We start from the raw sequence: 16,101 nt of genomic DNA, 5'->3' as shown, positions 1-16,101 counted from the left end.
CCTCCCTTCCTTCTCCACAGGAAAATGCAGGCTTCTGAACCCATTGTAGACACTGTCCTGTTTTGAGTAGGAACAGAGGTAATTTTCTTAGTAGCTAGAATAGTGCTGTGTTTTGGATTTAATGTGGTATGAGAAAAATGTTTATAAAATGCTGATGTTTTTATTGTTGCTAAGAAATCAAGGACTACAAGTTCCCATGGGTTTTTTTGCCTCTTGTTGGGTATCTACTGCAGCAGGGATGGTAGGAGAGGGCAGGGAGGAAGGAGATGAGATGTTGGGAGGACAAGAGCTTTTGCTACAGAAGATTCCTCATGGTGAGTCCTGGTCTGGTAAAGGCTTTGCAAGGCCCCAGTAGATGCACAGATCAAATGCTCATGGCTTCCTGGGACTGAGAGTAGCTCTGTGGTGAAAACAAAGAACCATCCCAGCTTCTTCTCCCACCAGCAGCTCAGCTTCCAGAAAGTGCAATATTCTCTTTCCTCCCCTCTCTGCAGGTCAAGTGAAAATCAGCTCACCATGCACAAGTGCTTCTTCTTCCTGGTGTTCATGGTCATCATCCTACCCTCACTGGGGCTGAGCAGGTATTGACCACCCTGCTGCTCTCTTCTCCCTGCTCCCCAGAACTCAGGTCACATCCTGTCCCCCCACCTCCTGCAAGCCAGCCCCAAAGGGCTGCAGACCCACCACCACTGAAACATGGCTGCCCCTGGGTGTGGAAAACGCTTGCTCTTTAGCTGTGATCATGGACAGAAAGCTCTTTAGGTGATCATGGACAGAAAGCTTCCCTGCAGAGAACGAGGGGAATGGAGCATATTCCCAGGCTGCCACAGGTGGCCTGAGGGTGCTGGTGGTGCCCTTCAGCAGACCCTTAAAGAACCAGGTCAGAAATCTGTGTAGCTCCAATTCTAGAAATCCTGACCATCCAGAAGGCCAGCACACACTGTTCCATTGTGGCAGAAGGAGCTGTTCTGGCTGTGTAGGGTCCAGAGGGTCTCACCCACCTGGGGCAGGAGAAAGCATGCACCTGCTGGGTGCCCCCCACGTTGCTCTGCAGCTCTTTCTCTTTCTAAATTGCTCTTCTCTCTTCCCCTAGCCTGGACCTCTTTTTCCGCTGGCTCTTTGACACCCACTTTTTGGATGCAGTGAATATCAAGTTCCAGTGAGTAGCAGAGATCTCCCAAAACTCCTGGGCGAGCAGGAGGCCCCAATGCCAGGCCCTGACAGCTCTTCTTGTCATCTGCCTGAGCATCTTCTCACCCTCTGTGTCCTTGGGGCAGGTGCGTTTTCCTCCCAGACAATGGCGCTTTCTTCGTCAACTACGTGGTCACCTCCAGCCTGATCGGGACGGCCATGGAGCTGCTGCGCATCCCGGGCCTCCTCGTCTACACCGTCCGCCTCTGCTTCGCCAAGTCTGAGCCTGAGCGGCTCCACGTCAAGCGGGTACGTGGCTCTGCACACCCCTGAACCTATGCAAGCCCTGGCACAGCAGGAACATGCTTGCTGGGAACTCAAGCTGTCCTGCTCCTATGGGGAGGCCTTACGGGAACTAATGGGGGAAGGCAACTTTTATGGTCCAGGATGCAAATTCAAGTGTAGCCTTTGCAGTGGTAGTAATGACACTGTTGGTTGCGCCCCAGAGCCAAGCCTACCAGTTCCAGTTTGGGCTGGAGTATGCCTGGACCTGCTGCATCTTCTCTGTTGTGATGACCTACAGCATCACCTGCCCCATCATCGTACCCTTTGGTGAGTGTGATTCCATGACAATGGTCCTGCTGCCCCCAGCTGTGCCAGGAACAACCTGTCCCAGCCACCCGAATTGGCATGGGAGCTTAAGCACTGCATAGTACAGGAGGGCACCCTTGGGCATTGTGCCCTAGGCCTGCCCTGCTGTCCCTGCCACCTGGTTGTCCTCATTGTCCTCCCCCCATATGGCCTCTCTCCTCCCACTAGGGTTGCTCTACATGTTGCTCAAGCACATGGTTGACAGGTACAACATTTACTACGTTTACATCCCCACCAAGCTGAACCAGCGTCTCCATGTTGCAGCCATCAGCCAAGTCATGGTGGCCCCCATTCTCTGCATGTTCTGGCTGCTCTTCTTCTCCGTCCTGCGCCTCGGTAGGGAGAGCTTGGGGCTGCCCTCTACCACTGCTAAGGCTCACATTTAATGTTGGGGAGGGACGGGCTGCCAGTGTCACCCCTGGATTAAGCATGCATGGAGGGTGGGAAGGGGGAGGGATGGTGGAGACCTGGTAGGTGAGGGTGGTGTCAGCTCATGTTTTCAGAAGGGGGTTGAGAGCTTGCAAGACCCAAAGCAGGTGCCAGTCTGGGACTCAGCTAGATGTGCAGCAGGTCCTTGGAAGCCCATGTGCTGCCCCAGTGTCTCTGTGCCCTAGGTCCAACCCGCCCTGTCACCCTCTTCACCTTTGTGGTCCTCCTTTCCTGCATCATCTTCTCCTTCTTTGGCCTCTGCCTGAAGAAGCTGCAGCCACGGAAACCCTCCAGCTACCAGGTAAGGGCAGGCAGTTGTCCATACTATTCCCTCACCTGCTCTGTCTCCTCCTTGGCTCTCTGGGGCATGTTTGTTGTGGGGAGCTAGACGTGGTGCCTGGCTGCACCCCTGGCTTCAGCTGTAGACCCCCAAACCATCATTTCCTCTTGGCCTCCCTCTCCCCAGATGTCTGATCAGTCTGAGGGCACCTTCAACGATGTGGAACGGAGCAGTGTTTCCTCCACCCCCAACTCCAATGTGAGTACCCCAGCCCTTCAATGACCACCCCCCTTGCTCCATTGGACCCTGACCCCCCCCTGCCCCCCGGGGCAGCTCTTTGTGGCCACTGTCCTGCAGGAACCGGAGCTGAGCCTGACGCCGGCAGCCTCCCCAGCACACCAGTCCTACGGCACAATAGGCAACCATCTGGAGCCAGTGGAGGACGGGGAGGACAGGGGGCTGCCGAGCTTTGAGACAGAGCTGGAGACAGTGGAGGGGAAGTACAGGAGTGGCCCTGTGTTGGAGAGCCAGGCCCGCTACCAGTGAGCATCCCTGGCGCCGGGGCAAGGGCCAGCCATGCTTACAGCAGGGGACATGCTGGGGGGCAGGAAGGAGCCTTCCCAGCACTGGTGGGGGCCACCTCACTGAGGGGGCAGGAGGACACCAAGACTGATGTGATGGGGAGATCCCATTGCATGGGAGGTGGCGGGAGGCTCTGCCAGTCCCTCCTGCTGCCAGAACCCACTCAGAACCCACCATGCCCCCCTGTCCCCACCCACCTCATCTAGCCTACTGTGGGGAAGTGGGGGTGCAGCAGTGGGGGGAGGGAGTCTCTCTGTGAGGCCAAGCTTTTTAGGGGCAGGAGGGAGGCCCTGGCCTTTCCACGAGGGGGAAGCAGCCCAGACAGTTCTGATAAATGTGCCCTCCACCATGCTGTCCTGTGGGTCTGCAGTGGCTGGGAATGGCCAGCCCTAACCCTTGCTTCCCACCCTGCACATTCATTGCTCTTGGTGGCTATGTCCTGCTACTTCCCCTGGTGCCAACCTGTGCAGGCTCTTGCCCACCCCCACTGCCACCCCTAAAGCTTTGCCTGTTAATGCAGGGACTGGTGAGATGCGTGCGTTTTGGTGGAGGAGGTGGGTGTCTAGGGCTGCTCCCACACACGCCTTCTACCACACCATCCCACCCCGTCTCTCCACTGCTGCACCATGCCTGTGCCCTCAGGTCCACAGGGAGGAGTGGGAGGTCAAGGGATGAGTGTGTTTAATGGCTGTGAGGGCAGCTCCTTGTCATCCTGCTTCCCCCAGCAGCATCCCCTTCCTGCTTGTGCTGTCCCTGGGGCTGTCCATGGGATCCTGCGTTGCTCCATCCTGTTGCAGCAGAAATGGGGGGGGAAGGGGCTGGCAGGACCCCAGCCTCCAGGTCCTGGTCTGCCATATCCTGCCCTTTCCCACAAGCTGCAGCCAAGGGATGCACCCACAGCAGCCACACTGCCTCTTGAGTGCAAGTTCTGCTCTGGTCAGTGTGAATGCACCAGCCCAGCCCAAGCAGCACTCCTAGGGTTTTCCAGCTCACCAAGGGCAGATCTTGACCCTGCTTGGCCCCTCTCCCACCAGTCTGACCCTCCTGGGCATGCTGGCTCTTCTCTAGGTCCTCCTTTGATGTCAGGGGTGTGTTTTCTGCTCCTGATTCCCCCCCTGGCTTCAGAGCAAGTCTAGCTGTGATCCCAGGGCCATATGGGGAGGGAAGGGATGACCTATGCAGTTCTGCCAGCACCAGGGCTGCTGGTGGGGGGAGTGCTGCTGTCTGAAGAGGGGCACTTGGCCTTGGCTCTGCTCCCAATTACTGGTGCTGCTGTGGGGGTGACATGGTGAGCCAGTTCTGTTTGAGGTGGGAGGAGTTAAAAGGCTGCCTGGCAGCAAACTGTGGGTTTCTGTTGGACTCGAGTGGGCCCTGTGACATCCCTGTGGGGCTGGTGGGTCTCATCTGGGCCAGCTGGCAGCCCCATGGCCCCCATCCCACCCATGGTCCTGCATGCTGGGGTGATGGCTATGGCATGCTAGCAACTCAGTGGCTGCCTTGGAGGAGCCTTAAGCTCCACAACTCCCTTGCAGCCCTGAGGGTCCTGGGGCTTCCGTCCAGGTGTTCCCAGGGCTGCCTGCAGCTCAGCCACTGCCCTCACTGCCTGTTCCAGGGGCTGCTCTGGCTGGAGGAGGGATGGATGCTAGTGGTCCGTCTCTCTGGGTGGAAGCAAGTGCCTGCGAGTAGCACCGTGTCCTCAGGAGCTCGGGCTGCTGGTATGATTGCCCTTGGCTGCCCCACTGTAGGAATGTGCCAGAGGTCTGTACCTTCTTGTGATTTATTGCTATGACTGTGCCTTGAATAAAATTACTTCACCCAACCACTGCCTAGCATCATCACCCGTGTGTGTCCTGCCCTGTACCAGGAGAGCTGAGACCATGGCTGCTGAAACCTGGAAAGTACCCCAACCCCTTTCCCCACCTGCAGGCTGCTTTTGTCCCTTCCTGGTGTTATCCTGCAGAGGTAAGTGGAAAGGAAGCTTCACAGACACTTCCTCTCCAGGCACCTTGCCACCCATGACAGTTCCCAGGAGAGGAAACCACAATGAGTGGGCAGAAGCAGCAAAGGTGTGGGAGCAGGGGAGCACCCCAGTATGTCCATTTGGAAAGACTGGTACAGCCTTTGACACCACCCCAACATTGGGAATGAGATAAGGGATGGCCTGGAGCTTCTCTGGGACCACAGCAAGGAGTGGGGGCAGCAAGAGGACCCATTCCATGGGGGATGGAGCAGATGCTAATCATCATCCAAAGCTGAACTGCCCACCACCAAGTGCCAGGGAAGGCTTCAAACACCATTTTGGGACTCCTTCTCTAGGTTTTGAGCAGACAGCACTCTTTCACTCCCCTTTTCCTTCCACAAGCACAACCTTTATATCCAAATTCCAACTTGAATGATTTGCCTCTGTTTCTATCAGGTCCCTCCTGCTGCCCCCTGCATGCCTCCTTTGGTTTGAGCCCTGCCTGCCCAGTCAGGCTTGTAGCATGGGACACAGCAAGGGCTTCTATTTAGATGAAAAACCTGGAAAATTTGTGAGACCACTTCCCTCATCACACAGCCTCACAGAGGCCCTCCGCAGGTCACAGTGAACAGGGCTGATGCCTGAACCAGGGGCTGAGGCAAGAGCCCTGGCTGAGAGCTGTAATTACCACCTCCAAACCACCCCCCTCCCGTCTTGTTCTTCTCCCTGTCCTCGCACCGGGGCGGCTCCTCAAAGGCTCCTCACAGCCTAACGAGGTTGTGTAAGCCCCGTCACTCACTCACTCCGCCTCCGCCACTCGCTCCCAGCCCCGCTCTCCCGCAGGCAGCCTCCGCAGACAGAAGCCCCGCACAGCCAGGCCCAGACACCGCACGGCATCGCCCTCTGCAGCAGCCGCTGGCGGTTCCAGGCAGTGCCAGGAGCATCCCCGCAGGGCAGCAGCCAAGGCAAAGGAGCTGCCTGTGGGAGCTGTGGTAAAGCTCTGTGCCGGCACAGGGAGTCAGAGATGGGGGTGCAGCTGGAGGGTGCCCCCCTGGCCCTTCCCCACAGTGCTGAGGTTGGGGTCCCACCACCAGCCCCGAGGCTGCCAGCTGTTGTTCAGGCCAGGAAGAGCTGGAAAATTTGTTTTAGCAATGAACTTCCGGGAAGATTTCTTTGCTTTCAAATCTGCTTCTCTCCTCACCCTTCACTGCCCCTCATACCTTCCCTGCAGAACAAGTTCCATCCTAAATGTTGTCCCAGACAGCACAATGCAGCTCTCCTAGGATGCTCACCATGTGATGCTCACCTGCTCCTGTGGCAGGTTTGGGATTTCCAGCCCCCAGGAGATGTTATTACAGACCCTGAGCTGGCTTCCCGACTCCAGGCCTCATCCTTCTTCAGTGCCAAGTGCCCAACTCTTCCAGAGCTGGAAATCCATCATGTCAAGGCTAGAACAGGCCCTGGAAAGGGGTAGCCAGGGCCTCCGGCATCCCCACCAGGTGTTCCTAGGGCAGGGCTGCTGGGGTGGCTCCACAGTCCAGCTGGCAGGGTGGATGCTGAATGGAGTCAGGCAGGACTTGGCTGCAAGGCTGTGTCTTACTGCTATGGGCAGCCAGCAGTGGGTGACCAGCAGCCAGTGGTGACCTGATGCTATCTCAGAGAACAAAAGCAGCAGCTAGACAACAGAAAAGGGATGTTTTAGACTGTTTGTTTAAAATTCTAATTCTGCTAGAGATCATTACATTTGAAGAGTAAAGGCCAGCCAGCAGCAGGACACCATTGCCAGCCCCTCCACTGCTCACCCATTCATTATAGTGCACAAAAGCTCCCGACTGACATTTAGTGCTGGATGTCTTCTCACACCAATGTGAGAACTACGAAAGTTCTCCCTGTGACCAATCCCCTAAGCTAGAGCTAGAGCCAACACAAAACCAGTAAGCCCCTCACTGTCATAATTTTAAAATTTGTTTGTTTGTTTGTTTGTTGGACCTTTGCTATTAAAAAACCCCCAAAACATAAAGCATCAAAAAGGACTGAGACTCACTGTTGTCCTTTATTAAACAATAGAGCTGGGAGTAAGAAGCACACAGACAAGTTCAGTTCTCTTGGGAGTTACACAAGATGTAGTACAGAAGAAAAGTGAAGGCGCTGAGAAAGCTAGAGGAAGAGGGGATGGTTTGGGAAAGTAACACTCACATCCCACCCATCACAAAGCCGCCTACTTGTCACACAAAGCTAGAGTTCACCCCGTGATGCTGAAGGCTGGTGTCCCAGAACAGGGTTGCAAAGAGGATGTCCTTGCTCCCAATCTCTTGCTGTGTTCAATGCCAGGACAGTTGGTGGCTTCCCCCCAGTCCTGGCTTCTCTGTTCCTCACAGCTTAGCAGGAAAATGGGAAAGACCTCACCTGATGCAGCTGATGGAGAGCACCATGAACTAGGGTGCACAACACCACACTGTAGGACGGCAGAAGTGAAGCCTGGTACCAAGGGGAGGGCAGAGAACATCCTACAGGAGAATGTTCACTGCCTGTTTCACAACATCCCTCAGCTTCCCTTCCAAGCACAGCTGGAGGGCTCCTCACTTGCTGGAAGTCCACGGTCACCATCAGGCCTGTAGGAAAGCTGAGCCCCATCATGCAGAGCACCCCATCGTCCCCCTCATGGCATGGGACTGGGAGACCTCAGCTGCAGCTGCAAGGAGCAGGCAGCCCTCTCCTGTCCTTCAGTGGAGGACATCTGAGTGTAGGAAGAATGAGTCTCTAGAACAGGACCATCCAGCCATCAGCACCAGGTTCCTTCTGCCCTGAAGAAGCAGCAAAAAAGGTACTTCCTGTGACTAAAGATTTGCTCTAAGTCCTTGCCCTGTGGCTAGTGATGGCTGGAAACACAGTTCTGCCTGTCCCACAGTGACTTCCCCATAAAGATGAACTCATCTTCAAAGTGCTCAGGTTCCATTTCCTGTGATTTCTTCCATCAGATGCTGTCTTCTCACTCCTGTCCTCACACAGCTAACTGGGTATCTCTCTCTGCCCAGAAGTGGCTGTGTCTCCAGGATGGCTGAGAGGGACTACTAAAGAGTGAGGAGCTCTGCAGACGGGCACTCTGCAGCTGGGAAGTGCTCCAGGTCCTGACAGCATCAATAGAGAAATTCCAGCTATACTTCCTCTGGCCAAGAGCCAGAATGATTTCTGGAAGCTGTTGCCATGACATGATTGCAACCTTCATTTTTATTTTAAGACATCTTTTCCTTTTATTTGCTTTGTTCTCGTTAGCACAAAGCATTAAAGAGCCACCACTAACGCTACTTTTCAGCTGTCTCTGAGGTTGAACCAGATGGTCAAACTAACATAAAATCTTGCATCTGGTAGCCCAGACCTGCTAAGCAGCCTCACCTCAGGATTAACATGATCCCACAACTTGAAGCATCCCTAGGAAAAACTTGACTTGAGAAAAAGCCATGGATCCCACCGAGGGGAGAGGCAAGGCAGAAAAGAACACCAGTATTAACCATCCGGTAGTGACACACTGGTGAAGGGAGAGGGAGAAAAGCTCCCCTCAAGGTTATGGGAGGATGTCTGCAGAGCATGGCCAGCTTCTACCCCTGCTGCTCCTGCACCTGGAGGAACCCCAACCTGCCACTGCTTCAGTTGAACAGGGCACAGCAATGTGGGAGGACCAAGCAGTGCCAGACCTGGCAGGTCTTGAGCACAACAAAGAGGATCTTGGCTCAAATAAGTCTCAGAGCTGCCAGGTAACTAGGTTAGTGAGAGGAGGGAAGATGAGGCAAGTAAAAACCAGAGTAGGTACATTGATGTTGGTGCTCCAGGTAGCCTGAAGGGAGCTGGGGCAGGGCAGAGTACCTGTGTGCTGCAGCACTCCTCAGCTTTGCTGCAGACATACCCTGCCTGCCCTGAGCAAGGCCAGAGATGCAGTTGCATTGACACAAGTTGGAATCACTGGGAGAGTCCCAAAGCACGTGTGACTGGAGGAGACAGCAGTGGGCTGGTACACAGAGAAAGACAGAGTTGGATAGAGGCAGAAAGGTTGGCATGAGGGCTCCCCCTGCCCAGGACCACTGCATGATCAGAGATGGGGATGCCTGGCAGGCTCTAGACCCCTTGAGGAATGGTGTCCCAGCCACGTTGCATGGCTTTCACCACAGCACCATAGAGTGTGATCCAAGCCTCCCGCATGTCTGGGCTGAAGGCCGTGCCAAGGCATCTCTCCAGCATATACAGCAAGGACTCACCAACAGTCTGCAAACCAAAGAAGGAGGTGTCAAGCTCAGCACATGCAAGACCCCATGCAGCCCCTTTTGTGCCTTCACTGCTTTTTTGGTCTTCTCCCATTGCAGGGCAGCTGCTCCTCCTCCACCAGTGATGCCAGACCACCCCATCCTTGGCTGCTCAGAGGGGGCCCAGATTCAGCTCACACCATGGCCTTCCCCTGCCCTGTGCTGGCCCTCATACCACCAACCCCCACCATGAGCAGAGAGTTCAGGCAGGGAGCAAGGGCACATGTAACACCAGGGGAGAGATACACATCCATCCTCTGGCTCCCAGGTAAGGGCAGCCAGCCCCATCCCCTGGCATAGCAGTGGATCAGCAGAGCTGAGCAATGCTTTGATGCTGGAGAAGTGGCTCACACCCCCGGATGGATGCTCAGAGCTTGCCTTTCCACCTCTAAGGCCTCTCTACCAAGCACTGTTCCTCATGGAGCTGTGAGCAACCCAATCCAGTAGAACTCACACCCTGAGCACAGGGCTGGTGGGGATCACTACCCCAAGCAAAGGGGGTCTCTGCTCCCTCTGAAGAGGACCAAAGCTAGCAGTATCAGGAGCAAGCCATGCATTGGTTAGAAACCTTTCTTTCAGCCTTCCCTTCTCTGCTGCATTATGCACCATTTCTGTCTGTGCTTGATGGCAGGAGTGGAGCAAGCAAGGGTTTAATATGACAGATGCTCCTGCCTTACTGCCATGGAGGAAGCAGGGCCTGAGCAACCCCCCCCCAGTGGGGACACAGACCAAGGAGGACGCTCCCTTTCTCAGGTGTGGTGAGGTTTGCCCAGAGCATTTGATGCAAAGATCGAGGGCAAAGGATGAGTCTGCAGCCCTGTATCACAGGAGATACTGCAGTGCCCCAAACCATGGCTCTCTTCAAACATGGGAAATGCCTTGCTCCCCTCTCTCCTTTCACTATAGGCTTACTAAGGAATGGCAGAAAGTGAGGGCACCTCAAGGTCAATGTCACAAGGCCAATGTCACTACAGAGGTTTTAGCAGCTCAATGGTTGCCCTGAGCTACCAGCTTCCTCTCCAGCCAGCAGGGATACACCCACAGACACAGCTGCAGCAGGACAAGAGAGGACACCTCACCGAGAAAGAGTTGACCTTCACACCAACAGACTGGTGCTTCTTGCCAAGGTTGCAGAGATACTCTTCCAGGCAGGACAAGTTCTCCAGGTGGCTCACAGCAGCATCAATCACCAGCATCACCTGCAGGAGCACAGAGGCAGAACAGGATTAACAGCAAAACTCTTTTCCTCTCTCAGAGGAAATAGAGTCTGACCCCTCTATTTCATCCTTCTCAGTCTGACCATCCCCTGGCCCAACAGATGCCATCTGAGCTTTCCATTGCACTACTGCAACCTGTGTGTCACATCAGTGAGGCATACTGGCAGCAGCACTCACCACAGCCTCCCATGGGACACTGCCAGAGGTGCCACAGCAAGCAGCACTGCTGACCTCTCTGTCCCAGACAGCCCTACAGCAGAGCAGTTATGGGCTAAGATCTAATGGCGAGACATTAGTTACAGCTCTGAGGATCCCAGAACAACTGCAGGGGAGCCCTGGAAGTTGCCAGGACTAGACTTTCCAACTAGGAGTGGCCAAAATGGTGAAATTGTGAATAAGGCAACTCCAATTTCAAGATCAGTCAAAGTATTTTTGAGAAGATGGGATGGATAGTACAGCCAAGAGTGTAGCCTGGGTGGTCTCTCAGGACCATGAAGAGTCAAATGGAAACAGGACAGAGAAGGGTTAATGAGGGTTGAAAGCAACAAACACACCAAATTAGAAGAGATTAAAACCAGGGCATAGTTAGCTTGGCAAATACAAGAGGTGATAGAATTGTGCTCTATAATTTCAACAGAGAAATCATCTCCAACAAGAACAAAGAGCTATTTCAGCTCAAGTCCATTTTTACTTCTGCTATTATTGCCTTAACTCTGACAATAAACAGAGGCTGGAAAATAACAAAAAGCTTGCGGCTATCAGAGAAGTGCAGTCTTGAAACACTCTTAAGAATAAAGACAGGCAAGTGAAGCACCAAACTGGTTTAAAGATGGAGCCAGACAGTTTAAGAAGGCATCTGCAAGTGAAGGCTGTGCTCTGCCCAGCATGGCCACTCTTCAGGGCCCAGCAATGAGTCTCTGCTGCACTGGGTGTAAAGCTGTCCATGCATCAGGTCCTCCAAATGACATCAGCATTGCTCCCCTGACTGTGTCATGGAGAGCTTAACGTGTATCACAGCACATGCCCAGAGGCTATCCAAGAGATGCTGTGGGCCTTCCCTCTCTGCAGCCACACCAGCAAACAGCCTCTCCACAGCAGTGGGTCCATGGGAGCCTGGCCCACTGCCCAGGTCTGTGCCATCTCCCGGTCAGTATATGGCCAAGAAGAGGGTTTCAGTCCTTATCTGGAGAGAAATGAGTTTACTGAGATAATTCCACAGTAGAAGAAGCAGGCTTCCAACTTTCACAAGAGGAAATCCTCTCTCAGATGAGTGCATGGAAATCAGCATGGTACCTTTTACCCACCACAGCCCACATCCTCATCCCCTCCCCACTGTTGCAGGGCACTTTCTCCTGGCGAAAGTACCTTCTGCTACTATGAATAACCCTCTGCAGTTACCATCTCAGGAAGAGATTTCCTGTGTGTTCCCCCATCAGACACCCCACAGTACCAAACCACAGCCTAAGGGCTTCCTCCTCCATAGAGGCCATGCTCTGGCCATTCCATGGCCCATCTCTCACCTTCCTGATGTGATCCAGGAACTCAGGGGCAGAGAGGCACTCCTGAGGGCTGGCAGACTGCTTGCAGTTGTACTGGAAAAGGGGCAACAGATCAGGGTCCAAGTCAAACAACCTGCAACAGCAAGAGAAAAACCCTCATCTTCTCATTTCTTCAACTTTGAGTTCTCTTCAATGCAGATACAACCCCATAACCAGCACAGGCCGCTTCTGCCTTCCCTCCCACCTACTGATCGCCCCCTACCTGTAAAGGACCCAGAAGTTCTGAAAATCTTCGTTTGGGGCAATCCAGGTTACTTTCAGTCAAAAAAGTCTTTCTTTCCCTAGCCCACAATCTCAGCTTTCAGAGATTTCAGGTGTTTATGGCACCTGAGGACCTCAAAGTCTTAGTAGTGGTCTTGACTCTTCCCATTCCCATTTCATGATCCCCTTGATCTCCAATGCTCCCAAAGCTGGGAAATTCCTGCCACCTCCAGCAGCCAGCTTTCCTACTTGAGCAAGGCAGGGATGTACAAACCCAGATAATGCCCCACTCTCCCACATTGTCTGCAGCCCACATTTTTCACCCCTCATCCTCCCTGTCGGCGTATGCCAGGCACATACAGGTCTCAGTAGCAGCCACCCAGGCAGATCTAACTGACTGATACTGTCCATGGAGGCCAAAGGGAATTCAGGCAAGGAAGTCTCTCTTCTCCCCATCCTCCACAGTAAACTGCTGCATCCCTCTCTCTTCCACTAACACTCCCAAACATTGTTGTTGCTGCTCACAGCCCTGCTCAGCAAAGTTTGTCTCCCATCTGCTATACTCCACTCCAGAAGATGCTCATCAACTATCTAACCATCCTCTTTAAGCCACTTTTCAGATTTCTTTCTTTCTTTTTTTCTTTTTTCTCTTCCCATTATTGAAACATCAGTCTCCTTAGAAAGGGCAAGGAGTTGGGCTTCAGCTGTTCTCCCCAAAACACTGAACCCCTCCTCAGCAGCAGATCTTGGCTGGGATATCAGGGAAAATTAGGAGGTCCCGTCGTTACACTCCCCAGAGTTGGGAGGACAACGCAGCTCTTCACGGGGCTCTGACAAGGTGGGGGGAAAGAGTGGAGAGGGGGAATCAGAGGGCAGAAATGCACCAAACCGCCCGTCTGTCTCTCTCCATCACCATCCAAGCAAAGGGACGCGAAGCCCTTCTATCCCCCCGCCGGGTCTAGGGGTACCGGTGTCCGCATCCCGTTCCTGCCCGCTCACCTGGTGAAAAGGACGAGTCCGTGCTCGACCGGGCTGCCGCTCACCCGTCTCCAGCTCTCCTGGATCAGCTCCTGCTGCCTGCCAGACAGCAGCCGCCCGCTCTCCATGGCGGGGGCGAGGGGGGGACCTGCCCCTCGCCGCCCGAGGCTCTGGCACAGCTCGCTCCGAGGGCGGAGGGGGAGGGCGGGGGGAGCCGTCGAGCGGCAGCCGCCCGCCCCTCGCTCCGCCGGGGTGGGGGTTTTGCCGCCCACCGCTTCCCCTCCACCTCCGGCTCCCTTCGGGGTCCCCTGAGCTCCGCCCCTGCCCGGCCTGCGGCGGACAACAGGGACCCCGGTGCCCCTCTGTTCCACTCGGCTGCCTCTCCGTAAGGTAGAGCTAAATTCGTATTTGCCTCCCAGGGAAAGAAAGGAAAGACATAACAGGGGAAAGGAGAAAAGAAAAGGAAAAGAAAAAGGAGAGGACAGGGGAAAGGAGAAAATAAAAACGAGGAGAGGAGAGGAGAGGAGAGGAGAGGAGAGGAGAGGAGAGGAGAGGAGAGGAGAGGAGAGGAGAGGAGAGGAGAGGAGAGGAAAAAGAGAAAAAACAGAGAAAAAAATTAAATTAACACCCCCTCCCCTCAACAACCCCTGCAGGACAGGAAGCCACAGGACAGAGTGGAAAGTTCAGCTCGTTCACGGTTGACATTTTCTGATCTGCCTGATTTCTCAAGAGCAGTGCTGGCAAGGGGCCTGGACTCAGCTGTCTTTGCTGACCATACAGCACAGCTTCCTCTGAGCCTAACTGTGCTGTGGAGGTCCTGAGTGATGCTCCAGCACCACAGCAGCCTCTTGCTCTTGGCCACTTCCATTGAGACTGTGGATGACCCGCAGCCACCTGCTACCTCCACAGGCAGTTGTAGACACTGAAAGATACATGTTTAAATTAAGGCTAATTAAGCCAGTTGAACCAGGCCAAGCTGTTAGTAACTGACAAAAGTGACAGGTCTTCTGATCTAACATGTTCACAGTGTCCAGCACCTCTCTATTGTTCAGACAAAGGGAAAAATTGCTCTTAATTTGGCCCCAGGATTTAGGCAGCACAGTGGAAACAACATGAGGAGGAGCAAGTGAGGTCTCAAGAAGCACAACACAAACCAGGGAAACCAGAGCAGTCACAAAAGTAAAGGTTTTCAAAAGGATGTAAACAACCTAAACACACAAATATTATTGAAACTCACAGTCTGCTCTGAAATAACAATAACAATTGAAATAACAATTGTGCTGATCTTTTTACAAGTTCTGGGGCTGTACATCAGATTTGTTTCTTGTAATCAGGAGAGAGGACAGCAGTCAGCAACACAAACCAGGAGGACACAGACTCAATGTAGGCAGACAAGAGGCTCTTCTCATCAGAGTACTGAAAATGATCCCTGGAAGGAGACAAGTCCATTGGCACAATGCTACATCCCCAGAGCCAGCTTGTGGGGCCTTTCTCCTATAGAGCTGGAGTGACATCACTGACTGCAGTGACAGGAGGAAGTCACCAAGATGTCTCTGAAAGTGCCACAGAAAATGACCTGTTTTCTTGGTCTTTTGAGTCCTTGTGTTCTCAGCACACACCTGACAAGATGCTGCATAAGAACAGCTCCATATACATTAGAGGAAGCTGCAGTACCCTGTCTTAAAGCTGAGCTCTTGAAGAGTCCAACAAACTCACAAAGAAGCTGAACTGTCAGATGGGAGTAGAGAGTCTCACAAAAGGTTCGGATCTCTGGCTACTGTGTCAGAAAACAAATTATGTTCCAGGTTTGCTATGTTTTTGAATGCCATTGCTAGAAAAAACAATGTCAGAAGTCCCAGGAGGATGCAAATGGATTCTGTAAAAATATATCTCCTGTTAAAAATATAGTGGTGTAGCTTTCATGATAACTAAGAAAAGCCTGAAAAGCATATGAGCTCTACACATCTATATTCTCAGGGAACAGGGAATAAGCAGAAAGTATTCAGTAATAAAGAAAAGTCATTAGCTGCAGGGCCATCTCATGGCTGCAGGGTCAGAACATGCAGCCTGCCAGCCCACAGTGCTTCCTGCTGTTGGCCACCATCTTCTGCTCCACCACAAGCTCCTAGTAAAAACAGCATCTTAGCTGTATGGTTGCAAAGGAAACATTCACACTGGGGACTGACAATAAATAAGTGCAATAATAGCTTCTGAAGCTGCAAGGAGTCTAAAAGAGCAACAGGGAGAGCAGAAAGACTGGGTTAACATGAGCAGGACAACAAACACAAGCCCTGTAGTGCCAATCCAAACGTTAACCTTTAGCTATCTTGCAGCTGATCAAGCACACCAGTAAAGAGCATGAATTGTCATCTTATATGCATCTGCACAAGCTACTCTGACAATTCAGCCTGCTGCCACAACCACACAGATTCACCAGAGCCTGCCTGGACAGCTCAGCCTAGGAGGAGGAGAACAGGCAGGCAGCACTGTGCTGCTGGGGCACTGAAGAGAGGAGAGTCCTCCCAAAACCCCAGGATGCCGAGGAGCAGAGTTTAAGTACATATGGGCAGTCACAGCAGCAGCTGAGCCTGAATATCTGCCTAGTAAGTTGGTGATATTCAGAGCTGGCTGATACAGAAGAAAGAGAAGCACCACAGAAGCAAGTTCTTTGTTCTGAAGAGTGATCAGATCCTAAAGCTTAGTTGGGATGTGGGACACCTTTTTTGGGTCCAGGCAGGCCCAGCTATCATAGCTCAGGGCAGCAGCAAAAATGAAGGTTCAGCCATTGCTTCTGCTGGCAAGGGCATCTCAGACAATA

General features: G+C 53.3%; 2 protein-coding genes across 3 annotated transcripts in view; one reads left to right on the top strand and one right to left on the bottom strand.

The window, feature by feature from the left end:
* Positions 1-4,892, top strand: part of TMEM63C (transmembrane protein 63C) — a 32,554-nt gene extending 27,662 nt beyond the window's left edge. Inside the window, exons 17-25 of one of the 2 annotated variants that reach the window (XM_071745901.1) lie at positions 495-581; positions 1,094-1,159; positions 1,278-1,440; positions 1,638-1,743; positions 1,951-2,118; positions 2,397-2,512; positions 2,678-2,749; positions 2,849-3,033; positions 4,686-4,892. In XM_071745901.1, the coding sequence (XP_071602002.1) occupies positions 495-581; positions 1,094-1,159; positions 1,278-1,440; positions 1,638-1,743; positions 1,951-2,118; positions 2,397-2,512; positions 2,678-2,749; positions 2,849-3,033; positions 4,686-4,719 (997 nt within the window). In that variant the 3' untranslated portion in view covers positions 4,720-4,892. Of the gene's footprint in view, positions 1-494; positions 582-1,093; positions 1,160-1,277; positions 1,441-1,637; positions 1,744-1,950; positions 2,119-2,396; positions 2,513-2,677; positions 2,750-2,824; positions 3,034-4,685 lie in introns of both variants that reach the window. The other variant, XM_071745900.1, reaches the window with a different exon arrangement.
* Positions 4,893-8,094: 3,202 nt separating this feature from the next.
* NGB (neuroglobin) lies at positions 8,095-13,785 on the bottom strand. Its single transcript, XM_071745898.1, has 4 exons — positions 13,305-13,785; positions 12,066-12,177; positions 10,408-10,527; positions 8,095-9,290 (listed from the first exon to the last, which is right to left on the bottom strand). Exons 1-4 carry the CDS (start codon positions 13,409-13,411, stop codon positions 9,144-9,146), a joined length of 486 nt encoding a protein of 161 aa, XP_071601999.1. The 5' UTR covers positions 13,412-13,785; the 3' UTR covers positions 8,095-9,143.
* Positions 13,786-16,101: the final 2,316 nt, after the last annotated feature.

This window comes from Heliangelus exortis, chromosome 5 (assembly GCF_036169615.1).
Source record: "Heliangelus exortis chromosome 5, bHelExo1.hap1, whole genome shotgun sequence".
Classification (NCBI taxonomy): domain Eukaryota; kingdom Metazoa; phylum Chordata; class Aves; order Apodiformes; family Trochilidae; genus Heliangelus; species Heliangelus exortis.
The sequence above is the reverse complement of the archived record's forward strand: the minus strand, read 5'-3'. Positions and strand labels throughout refer to the sequence as shown.